Source organism: Herpailurus yagouaroundi, unplaced genomic scaffold, assembly GCF_014898765.1.
Source record: "Herpailurus yagouaroundi ecotype Mexico unplaced genomic scaffold, PumYag 387, whole genome shotgun sequence".
NCBI lineage: Eukaryota > Metazoa > Chordata > Mammalia > Carnivora > Felidae > Herpailurus > Herpailurus yagouaroundi.
Window position 1 is genome coordinate 712,845 of NW_024412604.1, and position 15,345 is coordinate 728,189.

The 15,345-nt window shown below is 48.8% G+C and overlaps 1 protein-coding gene and 1 long non-coding RNA gene across 6 annotated transcripts in view; one reads left to right on the forward strand and one right to left on the reverse strand.

Moving 5' to 3' along the window:
- CHCHD6 (coiled-coil-helix-coiled-coil-helix domain containing 6) overlaps positions 1-15,345 on the forward strand; it is a 251,749-nt gene that overhangs the window by 8,877 nt on the left and 227,527 nt on the right. For 4 of the 5 annotated variants that reach the window (XM_040463272.1, XM_040463274.1, XM_040463275.1 and 1 more), the window contains exons 2-3: positions 11,181-11,310; positions 15,012-15,084. In XM_040463272.1, the coding sequence (XP_040319206.1) occupies positions 11,181-11,310; positions 15,012-15,084 (203 nt within the window). Of the gene's footprint in view, positions 1-3,237; positions 3,346-11,180; positions 11,311-15,011; positions 15,085-15,345 lie in introns of those variants that run through there. The other variant, XM_040463273.1, reaches the window with a different exon arrangement.
- Positions 13,977-15,345, reverse strand: part of LOC121022264 (uncharacterized) — a 2,390-nt gene continuing 1,021 nt past the window's right edge. Inside the window, exon 2 of the long non-coding RNA XR_005786878.1 lies at positions 13,977-14,302. This is a non-coding gene — a long non-coding RNA (uncharacterized LOC121022264). The remainder of the gene's footprint in view (positions 14,303-15,345) is intronic.

Sequence of the window (15,345 nt, forward strand, 5' to 3'; positions counted from 1 at the left end):
CCTTCAGGTTTCCAGTCTACCTTTTCCACCTCTTGGTGGGGGGTCCCTGCTCGCTGTGCTGCAGCAGCTCTGGTTTCCAGATCAAACCTGCCGCCTCTGCTGTTTCTCTGTGGCTGGTGGAGGCTTCAGAATGTTTCCTAGTTCAGCTTTCTTTCCCTTCTGCGCCCTGGCCATTCTCTTTCATCCTCATTCACGAGCTGTTGACTTTTGGATTCTAAACATCTAACCCAGAGCTGTCCCGTTGCATGTTTCATGGGTGCATGTAATTCACTATATCTGCCAGAACCCACCTGCGTCCCCTCCTCTGCTTCCCTCGAAATCGCTCTTGTTTGTTAAGCTTTGGATGGCTCCAGCCAGCCAGCTCCTCCGCCAGAAAGCTAGACCCCACATCCCTTTGTTCTCTATGTTTAATGATAGATCTTGCGTTTTCCCTTCTAACCACTTCTCTGTTTTTGCTTTTGTCCTAGCTACCTCCCCATTCTGTTTTCCCTTGACCATCTGATAAATTGTTCTTTCTCCCTATAGACGTGTCTCCCACAAACCTCTCTCTCCTGGTGCCGGCAGGGTAATTAAAAAGAAAACAACACACATTTTACTTATCATCAGGCAAATGATGATAAAATTCAGGCAGTTCCAAAGGAGGCACATCGGGGAAAAGTTCATCTCCTTTCCCACTTGTTTCATCCGTCCTGCACTCTGGGGCAGTGCTCCTTACTGGCTGGTTGTGTCAGTGATTGTGCAGAGTTAAAGCTAATTGTGTCATTCCCTTTGGTTAAAGGCAGATTCCTGGGCCTGGCTCACGGAGGCCGTCTGCTGTTGCCTTTTCTGCCTCTGAACATGTTGGTAGGGAGGACACCTGCTCTTCTGTACTCTGAGCTGCCTGTGACTCTGTTCCCCTCTGTCTGCAGTATTTTCTTTCCCTGTGACTGGCTAAACTCCTTGTCATCCTCAGGACCAGTTCAAGTGTCACCTTCCGAAAGGCACCCTCTGATGTCACGCCCTCACCCTGGGTCGTCCCTGTCCTGGGTCTTGCAGACTGTGCTCACCTCCCAGTGCTTCCTGTGTGGGCAGAGATGATCTCTTCCTTGCTTACTCCCTTCCTGCCCCGTGAGTAGGAGCCACATCTGTTTGTCTTTCTGTCCCCAGTATTTAGCCCAGAGCCGTTTTTTTTTTTTTTTTGCCCCAAACCACGAGTCCAGAAACTTTGTGGAATTAATTGATTTGAATTGATTGCCAACATTTAAAGCTCAGAGGCTTTACATAAATTCAATTTTTAGCTCTTTGGGGGACAAATGGAAAGTCTGGTCCACATTCCCATATGGCAATAACTTTCCCCGAGTTACGAGGCAGCTGAGGGGCATGTGCTCTCACCACTGTCCCCACCATGTTGTCCTTGCACTGTGTTCTTTTCCTACTAGGCCCATTCTACTAATTCTGTCACTTGCCTCACACCTGTGGGCATTTGTGTTTGCCACGCTCAGTGGAGGAGGTCTCCAAGGGCTCTTCTTGTTCTGACATTCTGGGATTTAAATCTGTGGTGAGCAGCCGGTGGATCTAATTTCAGCTCATAGAAAACTGAAAGACTAGTGAACAGAATCTCCAAGGCAACAGCCTTAGGCAAGGAGACAAATCTTTTTAGAACCACAAGATCGGGCAGTGCCTTCAAGGGGCTTGGGGAGTCTGGGCATCAGGAGCCACGGACAGACCCGACTACCTGCGAGCTCATTCTTCTGGAAACTTCCCCAGGTGCTCAGCCTGACTGGAGAAGCCCTAGGCCCAGCTTGGAGAGAGCAGTGAGCCCCAGTTTATCTCCTGGCACCTAGCACGTCCTCAGAAAATGTTGCAGCGAGCAGCCTCGACCATGGCTGTGCAGGCCTAGTGGCTGCTGAGTCACCAGAGAACTCGGGCAAGCCGCTTCTCTGCACCACACCTTGTCTGTTCTTCCGTGAGCAGGATGCCACCTCTTCTCATAAATGAGCTGGTGCCATGAACTCATTTGAACATCAGAGCATTTGCTAATGCAAAGAATAATGCTTAGGAAGCTGCCTCCGCATTGCTACTTCTAGATGTGTCTGGATGAGTAACACGTTAAGCCTAACAAAGTGCTAATTTTTCATATTGACATTCTCCTAATTTAAGTAGGCTGTGTGTTTTATGAGTACATACAAGCTCTCTCTCCCACCCCCTATCCAGGGGCTCCATAAAGCATCATCAATGGGGGAAATGTGACCTGCAAATTATTTTTATTTTTCTTGAATTGGCCATTCTGCCACCCCACAGTGGCTCTCAGTTACTGCTTTCCCTTGTGCAGGTGGCCAGGGTTCGGATCCAAGTCCTGGCCTGAACACTTAGCACTTAAGACTTTCTGCGATCTTGGGTGAGTTGTTTCACCTCCCTGACTCCAGTGTCTTCTTCTGTAAAATGGGAATGCACTTAGCTTGGGACCTGGCCTGTGGAGCTCGCTCAGTGAATATTAGGTAGGCTGATTTTCTCATTATCTTGGAATAGGACCCCCTGTCCTAGGTCGGAAGTTCCTCTGCCCCAACTGTGAGCTTTGTTGCCCCCTTCTGGAGTGTGGAGGCGTTACGTTTGCTCTCTGGTCAGCCCCGTGGCACTCTGATGCCAGGGAGTCCCTAATATCTTTCTTTACATGCAACCTCTCGCAGTGTCCTGTGTAGTCGGGTTACTTGCCTGGGAACAGAGCTGCCCGAATGGATTTAGAGCACCACACACTTGCAGAGCAGTTCTCGGCCCAGCGATGGTGCCTCCTCTCCAGCGAGCCGGGTCTGGGCCTTGCTGTCATCTTTCCCTCGTTTTTCCTTTAAGGCTTCTTGCAAGATGCGTCTTATTTTTAAATGCCAACTGTTCATAGTTTCTCCTGCATCCTTTCAGGCTTTTCCCAAGCCTCCATAGACAAGCCCGCTCTCTCCCTTTTTATAGCACAAATGAGAACATACTGCCTATACCACTTTGTAAATTGCTTTTTTCACTTGCCCTGTGCACGCATTCAGATGCCAGGTCTCCAGTTATTTCGCTTGCGTGGAGTCTTTTGCCACCACATCCTCCCCAACTCCTGCAGAGGTACACTTCCCAGCCCTCCTACTCTGGACGTGCACTGTTGTGGCAGCGACCCTGCCTTTGGCCCTCTGTGACCTCTGCCCTTCTTGCAGCTTTGCCAGGGTATTCTGTGTGAAGAGAAGATCGCGACTGAGGCCCTGCTTGGAAAGTGTCAGCGGCTCCCAGTTGACGGCAGAATAAATACCATCCTCCTCTTGTCGTTCAAGGCCCTCCCGGTGGCGGGGAGCCCACCAGCCCTCCACGTCTTACTTCATGGACCTGCGCTCGGCGAGGCCGAACCTTGGACTTCTCCTGCTGTGCCTTCCTTGTACCCTTCCTCTCTGGAACACCTCTTGACCCCCCACCCTTCTCCACGTACTCTTTTTTCTTTTCAGGCCCGTCTCAGGCGCTCTCTCTTCCAGCTGACACTTAGGCTCCTTTGGGAGAGCTCCTGGGCGTGCTGGCTCAGGCCTCTCACTGATAGCCGGCACCTTGTGTTCTCTGTGCCAGTGCGCCTTACCCACCCTGTCTGACCGTCAGCTCTTTGTGTACAAAGTTCTCGGCTGTTATCTCTTGACATACTCCATCGGAGTAGCTTGGTGTTGTGGACCTGGGCCTTTGATAAATATTTCTTTAGTTCCCGTGTTTAACAAATAGTTGAGCCGGGCACTTTCTGGGCGCGGGAGATACAGCGAGGGCGGTACAGCAGACTCCCTGCTCCCATGGAACTTGTCTTCTGGTGGGAGCAATGGCAAGCAGGTGGTCACGTGTGTTAGGTCTCGTGGGTCGCTGTTCTTCCATCAGAAATGGGCAGTACCTACATGTGTTTGGTAAAGCAGCACCCTTCTCCCTGGCCTTTCAGCTGTGAGGTGGCCACCTGACTTACTCACAGACCTGTGTGGTTTAAGAAAGAAGCCTCCCGCCCCCTCTTTGGGAACCGGCCTAGAAATTCAGTGCTTTTGGGTGAAGGACGTGTTTTGGTTGCCGTCAGGGAGTGGTGATGGCTGGACAGTGCGATCTGGGTGCCCGGCCCCGTGTGTTAGGACAGAAGTGGTGAGGTGTCCGTGCATGCGTGCCTTCTCGGGCTCCCGGTTGTCCCCGGAGACTCGGGCAGGCATCAAGCAAATGTGCCCCTTTGGAGGCGGCACGGGTCTCCTCCCCTGAGTCCCTGCGTCACTCTAGGCCGAGGCCAGGTCCAGATTGGAGCCACCAGTTGTGCGCTGGAGGGTGCTTTAAAAAGAATCTGCCCGACTTTTGTACAGATGATGGAAGAGGAGGGAAGAAACCTGGTCAAGGTCACAAAGCTGCACGTGGAACACAGAACACTCAGTTTGTAGTACGTGGCAGATGTTAACCATTGTTACTGTTATCGATTAGCTCATGCATTTTTGCACACTCAGTAAGTGCCTCGTATGGGTGGTAATTAATATTTGTGTACTGCTTTGCAGTTTCCCATAATAGCTGATATTGTTTGTTTACTCTGTGCCAACTGCTTGGTGTAGATTGCTTCATTTAATCTGCACAACAGCCCCGCAGTCTGTACCACTAATTATTTCCATCTCACAGATGAAGAAACTGATTTAGAGGTAAGAAGTCCCCTACCCAAGGTCACGCAGTGAGTAAGCAGCTTGATGGGATTCAAACGCAGGCCTGCCTGACCACGAAACCCTTAACTCCTGAGCTGTATCGCAGTCAGTCCAGGCTCAAGGGACCCCCGTTTTGTGGGTGAGAGATGTGATGCTCAGAGAAGCCAAAGAACTGGGCAGGTCCAGGCGACACAGCAGAGCGCAGGTAGCACTCCCGTGTCCCTGCACTGCTCTGGACGTGGCCCTCTGTCTCCTGACCACACAGGACCCTGTCTGGCCCCCTCGGATGGCACAGTGACCAGTGGGCCTCTGGCACCAGAGCTCCCAGACCCGTCTGGCTCCAGAGGCCCTCATTCTGGTTCTGTTGGTACAGGGAGCCTTGCCCAGATGGTGTTTATTCTCGCATGACTACTGTGTGTATATGTATATTTGTTGATTAAAATATTACTTGCTGTATTTTGTAGCAACATTAAAAAATATTACAAATCTCCTACTGCCAACAAGAAGCTTGCCAATGTTTTCCTTAACCCCTTAGTCACCAAGTAGTGTGGTTCAATGGATGCCCCCCAGGCTGGGATGAAGAAATCGGAGCCCGTGAGTCACCTGTGTAGAACCCCACCATAGCTTCCTTGGTCCTTGAGTCACATTTGGGCTTCTCATGTCGCTCTGCCGGGGCTTGTGGTCTTGCCTTTGCCTGCCGCCTTGGCCTGGTCATCTGGTCCCACTCTCCTCACACGCTGGCCTTCTGTTAGGCACTTGGACATGCCAGGCTCTGTTCTTGTCAGAGGCTTTGCACTTACTCGCGTCTCTGCTTGGCACCAGATCGTTTTCTCCAGGATCTCAACATGTACATGTGGTCAGGCCTCCTCATTTGGGGCGGGAGTTTTAACATTATTGTCTTCGCTTCTGAGGGGCCATCGCCTGTGCCTGTGGCTTCCTGTGCTGCCCCCCATGCCCCCATCACTGTGATTCTGTATTTTATTCATTCCTAGCACTTGTCTCCTGACGTGACGTGCTGATCTTTAAGACACAGGTTTTTAACATCTGTGGGATAGGGTGTCCTGTAATAGGTGGAATGTTCATTTCCTTAGTGGTTTTTTTTTTTTTTTTCTTTCTTGAGGTTATTTGAAAAGCAGTGTGATTTACAGTTGATGGAGTCTTAGGTTGGATGAAATAGGATATGTGAAATTGTCTGTTTTCTTCTTTATTGTCTCTCACTTCCCATGAGAATGTAAGCTCCACGAATCAGGGGCCATGTCTCTTTGACTGCCGTTTCATTGCTGTTTCTTCTCACCCACGGCTTCCAGAACACTGCTGTCACCCAGTGAGTGCTTCATAAGCAGATACTTGAGGAAGGGAACTGGACTGTAGTTACGGTGCCCTCGGCCAGGCTGCTTCCTCTGGTCCCCACGTGGCTGCTCTACTGTGGTCTTCTGTGTGTGTGCAGGGCATGCTCTTGCTGTTCACGTGACCCTTTTCCACAGCAAGGATTGGGGCCTTACCTGCTGTGGCTGCCTCTTTCATGCGTACCACGCATGCCATTGATGCCTCACCCACACCCGTGCAGATTCTAGGACCACTCAGTGCTCTCGCACGCCCTGTCCCTCAGAGGACTGGGGCCTCTCGCAGGGTCCGCTTGCAGAAGGAGGGGTGAGGGGAGCGATGCCCCATGGTGTGCTGGTAAAAGTTCCGCGATCAGATCTCTACCCAAGAAAGGACCCTGCTATATAGTATTTGCCAGTTTCTGTGGTGGACAGACTCCCCAGTCGTGGCCAGTTTCAAGCTCCTGTCATGAAGTCAACCAGCTTGCAAAATTCCTGGAAATTTAAAACTCAGCTCTCACGAGCTGGTTCCAGCGCACCACCCAAACCTTTCCGTGCAGCCTGTGTTCACTGTTGAGTACCAGCTCCGTGTCCCCGCCTCCTGGAAGAACACTGCACCTCAGCTCTGCTGTCGCCTCACACCCCACCTGGTGTCCCACCTTGGCCCTCTGCGCAGCTGCTTTGCGCAAGAAATGGGCAGGCTGCGCTGGAGAACTGCCCCTTCGCCTTCCAGTGCATTGACTCATCTCGGGCCTTTGTCGCCGTGGCCGTAACGAAGTGAGCCAGAAGATCCTAAGGGCTCTTTCCGTTTTCTTGTCTGGGATTTTGTATCCACATCCCAGCTCATTTGCTGCTCTTTCAAAATACCCTATTCTTGATTTCCTTGTTTCTGGTATTCTCAAGTTTTTCCACTAACTACAGATCAGAACTCCTTCTTCTTAACTCTGCGCTCTCCTCTGTTCTTCCCGAGGCAGCGCCAGGCAAAGCCTTTCATTTCATGCCACTGCTGTTGCTGCTGCTGCTGGTGCCACAGGCCCTTGTCACTTCATGACCAAGGGCCCGCTCCACACTCCCAAGGGCTCCCTATAGCACTGCAATTCATCCTCTAAAAACACAGCCTGTGTTCCTTCCTGGCCCCCAAACTTTCAGCCACGCCCTGCAATTGTTGGAGCCCCACTGTCTGACTTCGAAGCTCCTCTCAGTACCAGCCTCATCCAAGTCCTCCTTTATAGCCCACACCTTCCACAATGAGCTTACTGCTGCAGGCACACTGGTCTCTGTCTGTGCCTCTTCTCTCCGCACCGCACCCTGCACCGTGTGAGGTACCCCCTGCCCCCCAATACATGGTAGCTTCTGTCCTGTCAAATCCTGCTCCCACCCCTCAGGAACCAGCACAGGTACATCTTCCCTGGGATAACCTGCTTTTGCTGAGTGACGTCCTGTCTACACTGCTCATTTTTGTCTTTGGTTCTCTCTTTTTCTTTATAACAGCTTTATTGAGATACGATTCACATGCCATACAACTCATCCATTAAAAAACTTTTTTTTAATGTTTATTTATTTTTCAGAGACAGAGACAGAGAGAGCGAGCAGAGGAGGGGCAGATAGAGAGGGAGACACAGAATCCAAAGCAGGCTCCAGGCTCCAAGCTATTAGCACAGAGCCTGACGCGGGTCTCGAACTCATGAACCACGAGATCATGACCTGAGCTGAAGTCGGACTCTTAACTGACTGAGCCACCCAGGCACCCCAACAACTCACCCATTTAAAGTGCACACTTCAGTGGTTTTTAGAATTTTCATAGGTATGTGTAACTATGATAATAGTTTTTAGAACATTTTAATCAGCCCCTCCCCCATCTCTTACCTTCTAGCTATCAGTCCTCACTTGTCCTGTTCCTTCAAGCTGAAGGCAACCACTAATCTACTTTTTATCTTTAGAAATTTGCCTATTCTAAACATTTCAAAGAAGTGGAATTATGTAATATGTTGCTTTGTGTGTCTGGCTTATTTCCCTTAGTGTAATGGTTTCAGGTTTCATGCATTTTGTAGTGAGTGTCAGTATTTCATTCCTTTTTACGGCCAAATAATGTTCCCTTGGTGGATGGACTACATTTTACTTTTCCATTCATCAGTTGAAGCACATTTGGGTTCTTTCCACTTCTTGGTTCTTATGGATAATGCTGACAAGAATGTTCATGTACAAATTTTTGTGGGGATATATATTTTCACTTCTGAGTAGATGCCTAGGAATGGAACTGCTGGATCATATACTAATTCTCTGTTTAACCTTTTGAGGAACTTCCAGACTGTTTTCCACAGTGGCTGTGGAACTTTATATTGCCATGAGCAGTGTATGAGGGTTCTGATGTCTCCATATCTTTGGAATACTTGTTATCTGACTTAACAAAAATTTTTTAATGTTTATTTATTTTTGAGAGAGACAGAGTAGGAGTGGGGGAGGGTCAGAGAGAGAGGGAGACACAGAATCTGAAGCAGGCTCCAGGCCCTGAGCTGTCGGCACAGAGCCCATCGTGGGGCTCGAACCCATGAATTGCAAGATCATGACCTGAGCCAAAGTTGGACATTTAACTGACTGAGCCAGGCACCCCTCTGACTTTTTGATTATAGCCTTCCTAGTGGGTATGAAGTGGTATTTCATTGTGGTTTGAATTTGCATGTCTCTAATGACTAATGATATGAGCATCTTTTCATTTGCTTATTGGCCATTCATATATCCTTGGAGAAATATCTATTCAGATATCTTTTTGCTCATTTTAAAAATTGGGTTATTTTTCTTTGTATTACTGAGTTGTGGGAGTTCTCTTATTCTAGATACATAGACTTTGTCACACGTATGATTTGCAAATATTTTCTCCCATTTTGTAGGTTGCCTTGTCACTTGCTTTATTGGGTCTTTGGTACATAAAACTTTTAAATTTTGATGGAAGTCCAAAACAACCTCATTTGCTTTGGTTGCTTGTGCTTTTGGTGTCATATCTTTAAACTCACTGCCAAAGCCAAGGTCATAAAGACTTCCCCTTATACTTCCTTTTATTTACCTGTATGTTGTTTTAGCTCCTACATTTAGGTCTCTAATCCATTTTGAGTTAATTTTTATATACGGTGTGAGGTAGGTGTTCAACTTCTTTCTTTCACATATCGAAATCCAGCTCTGCCTACACCATTTGTTGAAGAGACAAATGGGGGTTCTTTCCCCATTAGATTGTCTTGGCACCTTGTCCATCAGTTGAACTTAGATATACAGCTTTATTTCTGGATTCTCAGTTTCTTCCACTGCTGTATACGCTTGGTCTTCTCTTGTCCCATATCGTTATTTAGTTTGTATTTATTTGAAACACTAGAGGGACTCCGTTATTACTATTATAATCTTTTGTTGCCAACAAATGTTCATGGTAAACAATTTAAAACACACAAGTGCCCAAAGTGAATGTCCTGCCCCAGCTGCCCCTGAGCCCACTTGCAGGATGTACCCATTGTGTTTCCTGTGTAGCCTCATTGATGTTTACCTCTGAGTAGATACATGCATTTGTGTGTATGTATTCTTTCTTTCTCTCTCTAAAATAATAAAAAAAATTGAGCTATACAAAGGGTTCTATGACTTTAAAAAATCAGGAGCATTATCCCCTAAACCCTTCCATGTTAGTTGTACGTTTTACCTCATTCTTTCTTTTTTTTTTTAAAGTTTATTTGAGAGAGAGAGAGAGCAAGCGAGCAGGGGAGGGGCAGAAGGAGAAGGAGAGAGAGAATCCTAAGCAGGCTCTGCACTAACAGTGCAGAGCTGATGCGGGGTCGATCTCACCAACTATGAGATCATGACCTGAACCGACAGGCACACCTACCTCTTTCTTTGTTTCTTTGTTTCTTTCTTTCTTTGTTTCTTTGTTTCTTTCTCTTTCTTTCTTTCCTTCTTTCTCTTTTTCTTTCTTTTTAATGTTTATTTATTTTTGAGAGAGAGAGAGAGAGAGAGAGTGTAAGGGAGGGGCAGAGAGAGGGAGACACAGAATCTGAGCTGTTAGCACAGAGCCCGATGCAGGGCTTGAACCCACGAGACATGAGATCATAACCTGAGCTGAAGTCGGTCACTTAACCGACTGAGCCACCCAGGTGCCCCTACCTGATTCTTTCTTAATGGCTCCATAATATTTCGTAGAAGATGTACACCATCATTTCCTTAACTAGTTCCGTATTGTTGCATATTTATGTTTTTTCCTTGTTTTGTTTTGTTTTGTTTTGTTTCTATTCCATTTCTGCACTGTACATGTGGGAGCAGTTTTCTCGGCTGGATACCTGGAAGTGGAGTTGCTGATTATGGCTTTTGTCTTAAAGTCATCTTTAACGTTTTTCCCTCAACTGTGCTTTATGATGCCTTACACATATTAGGTACTTAATAAATATTTACTGAAGTGAACTCTAAAGGGTTTTTATTCTGGATTTATCCCTAGCTTGCTGTTTCATTTCAGTAAACTGTTTTATGACACCCTCATGCCTATTTCACTTCCTGTGAAATGAATGAAAGTGTCGGTTATCCAGTCTTCATTTAGTGGGAACCGTGGTGGAAGGGGTCCAGCCGGGTTGCGATGTATGCTCCATGTGTGGTGCCGGGGGTACACGGGGGCGGGGGGGGGGGTGGGAGGTCGCCCCGGCCCTCCAGGTGTTTGCACATCTTTTGGATGAGGCAGGTAGGGCCTGCGGTGCTTCCCTAAGAGCACACGTGTTGTGATGGGAGTAAAACGGAAGGGGACAATGGATGCTTATCTTGGGTGCTGTCAGGCAAGGTCCCATGGAGGAGGGACACTGAGATGCCCTCAAAGGAAGGGGAAATTTTGGACAGGTGGAGACGTACTGGGGATGGACCGCTGCTGGTGGTTCTGGGCAGAGGAGCCGCGCAATGAATGCGGAGGAGGTGAGGAAGGTGGCCCCGTGGCGTGCAGGGTGTGTGCAGGGAGCAGCAGGAAACAAAGCTGGAAAGCCGGCAGAGGACATGCGCTGGGCGGCCCACACGGGGCTTTGGCACCAACCTGCGAAGCATTGGGCCACCTTGAGAGGTTTTGAGGAGGATTATGTTATTGAAGTTGGTCTGGAGGAAGTGGTGCGCTCAGGGGCATGGATGAAGAGAGGTCTGCATTTCCAGAGGTTTCTATGATGTAACTTTTTCCCTGTCCCTCTCTTCCCATCCTCACCTCTTCTCCCAGCTGTCCGAGAATGTGGTTAACCGCATGAAGGATCCCAACCAGCCTTGCAAAGCTGGGGAGCCAGCTCCGCCTCCTGCCCCTCTGCCTTCTACGCCTTCTACAGGTGGCTCCTCCAAAGGCCCCGAGAAAGGTATGGATGGTTGCAAGGACTCTGGGGGACGGGGGTGGGGTGGGGAAGCGGTGGGAAGTAGCCTTCCTGTCAGAACAGATTTGACAGCCAGTGTGGCTCCCGTTTGTCTCTGGGTGACGTTTCTGGTAACTGCTTTTCGGGAGAGTGTGGCTTTCTGCGCATGACAGCACCTTTGCTCAGAGCACGTGTGCCTGGGGCCAGACCAGCTTGCCTCACTGTTCCAGTTTCTCAATGAGTGACAAATGAGGCCAAAGGGCTTGGTTCGGCAATGCAGGTAAGAAGTCGCTGTTGAGGACCCGAGAGAAGCTTTGCTGTTACTGTTTGGCGTGGTTCAAAGAATGACAGGGATTTATGGGAATCAGGGCAGCGTGGGGGAACTGAGGCCATGACTTGCGCATTGGCCTCAGCGTCTCGAAGCAAGCCCTCACGTGAGGTGGTCCTTGGCCCGGCTGCTGGGATGGGTCACTGTGGCCTCTTGGAAGGGCCCGCCAGCCTGCCCATTTCAGGAGTTTCTCTTCCCATGCCTACACTGGCTGGAGCTCATTTATCCCTCTTCTGTGGGGCCCATAACAGATGAGGACATTTGTGCTTTTCTCTGAATGACTTTCAGCGAACAAAGGAATGTGACAATTTCAGGAAGGATATAAGGTGCAGAAATACTAAGATATTACCCCTAAGGAAAGTCCTTGGGGCCGCTGCTGCTCTGTCCCATAAACACTTGTTTATGAGAAGCTGGGTCTTAGGTATCGCCTGTAACTTGTCTTTTCTGCCAGTCTTCCGTATGAGGTTGTAACATTGGAGAAGGCAGGAGCTGTATCCTGTCCACTCAGCGTTTGCTGACTGCTGGCTGGGGATCAGGGCGCGTGTGCCCGGTGCTGGCGCACAGCGATGAGTACACGGGGATGCCTCCCTTACGGCTCACGGCTCTAGTGAGGGGGCTGGATGTGTAACCCTGTAGGGTACATGTATTGTGATGTCCTAGAAGCATGCCTGTGGCCAGGGTAGCACAGAGGCATGCCTCATTATTTTAGGGAGGGGCTTCAAGGGGAGATGATGTTTAAACTGGATTTTGAAAGATAGAGCAGTGGTTCAGGTATTTGCCTCTGCATAAATAGAGGCCCAGAGGTATGGTACAGCCTGGCCTGTGTGGGGCCCTTGAAGCGATTTGCTATCTCTGGAGTACAAAGTGCGAGGAAAGGGGAGCTGTCGGGCAGTGTTCAGGGGCCAGGTCACAGACCTCTGTGCAGTGGCCAGAGAGCTCTGCCTGCATGCTTGCAGCCAGGGACTCTGGCCAGGCCTTCTACCAGCTCTTCCCTGTATTGTCTGCTTCAGGGCTTCCTGAACCTGCCCTGAGATCTTTTTGAGTATCAGTGAAGGGGTGAGTGAGATTCTTGAAACCCTCACATGATATGCTCTTTTCCTTTAACAAAAAGGGTGGCTCCCCCAATATCTACAGCAGCTGGTGAGAGAGGGGGTTGAAGAGGGCTGTAACCCAGTACACTTAAAAAAATTTTTCTTTTAACATTTATTTACTTTTGAGAAACAGAGCATGAGTGGGGGAGGGGCAGAGAGAGAGGGAGACACAGAATCAGAAGCAGGCTCCAGGCTCTGAGCTGACAGCACAGAGCCTGATGCAGGGCTCGAACTCATGAACCATGAGATCATGACCTGAGCGGAAGTCGGACTCTTCACCGACTGAGCCACCCAGGCGCCCCACCCAGTACACTTTCATAAACTGAATTAACTGGGGAGAGGGAAAAAGTGATGAAAGAAGCCAAGAATGCCAAAATGTATCATGCACATGTCAGTTTCGACTTCGGAAGTTAAAAGAGGCCTTGGTTTTAGTCTTTGGTAGGTTTTAGCAGTTCAGGGAGCAAGAGTATTGGTTCATTTGTCATTTGGTTTTAGTTGTAACAAAGTATTTTACTGTTTAAACGATTGTGAGTTTGAGTTTCTGAGTGCTGAAGAATAGTCAGCATAAATGGGCTGTCTTGAAGTTGACTAATTTTAAGATATTTTTACTTTTAAAATCAGTGTTTGCTTTTATTTTAGCGATGGAACAAGATTAGAGAAAAGTTAAAATTAAATCCTTATGTCACACCATACCTCAGAATAAATGTCAGAGGAAATAAAAGATTTAAATGTACGAATCGAAACCATAAGAGTACAATAATAGTACATACAAGTACAATAAGTAGATTTTCTAAGCACTTCGTCAAGTGAAGAAACCCTGAGTTGAGACAAAAAGTGGGAAGTGTAACTATAAGCATTTAGGCAACTTAGAAAAAATAAATGAAGAATGAATGATAAACTAGGGAATTGTCACATGACAGAGTATTAATAGTCCTAATATTGAGAGTTCTTAAAGATCTGTGACAACTCAGTAGAAAATGTGCACAAATCATCATAAACATGTGATGAGATTCTCCGCTTGGCTAATAGTGAAAGACACACGTAAAAAAGTGCCACCAAGGGGGCAGGGAAGTGGACAGGCGCCTGCGTGGAAGGTGGGAGTGTGGGTCAGTGTCGCATTCTCTGCCACAGGTAGATATGTTATTTTTGTAGTTACGACAAGAGAAAACTGTATGGAAAGCAAAAGTAAATATGATCAATTACATGTCAATAAAAGCTGCTGTAAGTAAACAAATAAGAACAGGAGCCTTATGTCAAAGGAAAAACCGGGTAACAGTTTACTAATTTTTACTCCCATTTGAGAGCCTGGCATGTTACCACAAGGCACTTGGGTGTGTCCTCCGCACTGGCCGGAGCACAGCCATGCCCATCCTTCTGTGAGCGGTGGTCTGCAAGCGTGAAGCATAGGGTGATTACTTTTGGAAGTGCTTCCCCGAAGGGTTGAGTGCTGGAGCCTCCGAATTCAGCATGCTTTTAACAGGTCTTTGCAGTGGGATAGCAAGTCCTCACGGATTCTCTCCCAAAGCCTGGTCCTTTCGCAGTTTTCTTGTGCAGCCTGAGACTCTGCTGCTTTAGAAACCTGTGTTGGAGGGGAGGGACATGTGGCCAAGGCCACAGAAAGTGTTGAGCTTTGGCTGAAAGATGGTTTGGGAAGGGTGAAGGCGGTGGGGAGAGGGAAGGGTGACAAAACCTTCAGTGTCACCAAGTGGTGGCGACTGTGGAGTGGATTGGGTTTCTTGGAAATTGCCAAGGTCATGGCTGTCAAGAGGTAGCTCCCCTCTAACAATATTAGAGGTGATGCAGGTGGAGTGATAGATTAAAATGTTATTAATGTGGAGGTGTTTGCCACTCTAAGACTAGAGATCTGTAGAATGGGCTACTAAGGGAAACACTGAAGGAGCTGCCCCACTCCTCCCCTCAAAAGGATGCGGGTGGCTGGCCTTTCTGCATGAGGCAGAGGAGAGGGTTCCCTCAGCCTTTCTGGGCCGGCGTTTGGGAGATGACCTAGATTCGAGGTAATTGCAGAATGAGGAGAGATGGGTTGGGAACACAGCACTCAAGTGGCTGTGCCTGCTGCTCGCCCCAGGCAGTGAGCAGTCCTGGTAAGAACGAGGGAACAGATGGCCTTCGGGCTGTGCCTCTCCAGGCTGGCTGGGTCAAGGGTGTGTTCTGTGTCTGTAAGGCGTATCCATCCAGGGCGGTGCCCTCCTGAGCTCTCTCCCAGGTGACTGCCATGCCTTCGTTGATCCCGAGGAGCTGCTGACTGGCCTTTTCTTATCCCTTTGCAGACTCCAAACCGCCCAGGTCTGAGTATGGTGGTGGCCGTCAGCCCTCGGGGGTGGAGGAGGATTTCCTCAAAAGGTAAGCCTAGGTGTCCATTCATCCCTGGCCCTGCGCTCTGATGGAGCGTTCTCTCCTCTCAGGATATCTTCCCCTTGCCCAAAGGTCTGAGAGCTTGTCTTACCTACACTGCACGAGAACCCTACCGGACAGGGGGCGCTGGGCCTAGTTTAAGGTGAAGAGACACCAAAGGTAGCCTGGGAGTGTTGATTGCTGACGTTCTTAAAAACACACTTTAAAAAGCTAGGACTAGCGGGGTGCCTGGGTGGCTCAGTTGGCGAG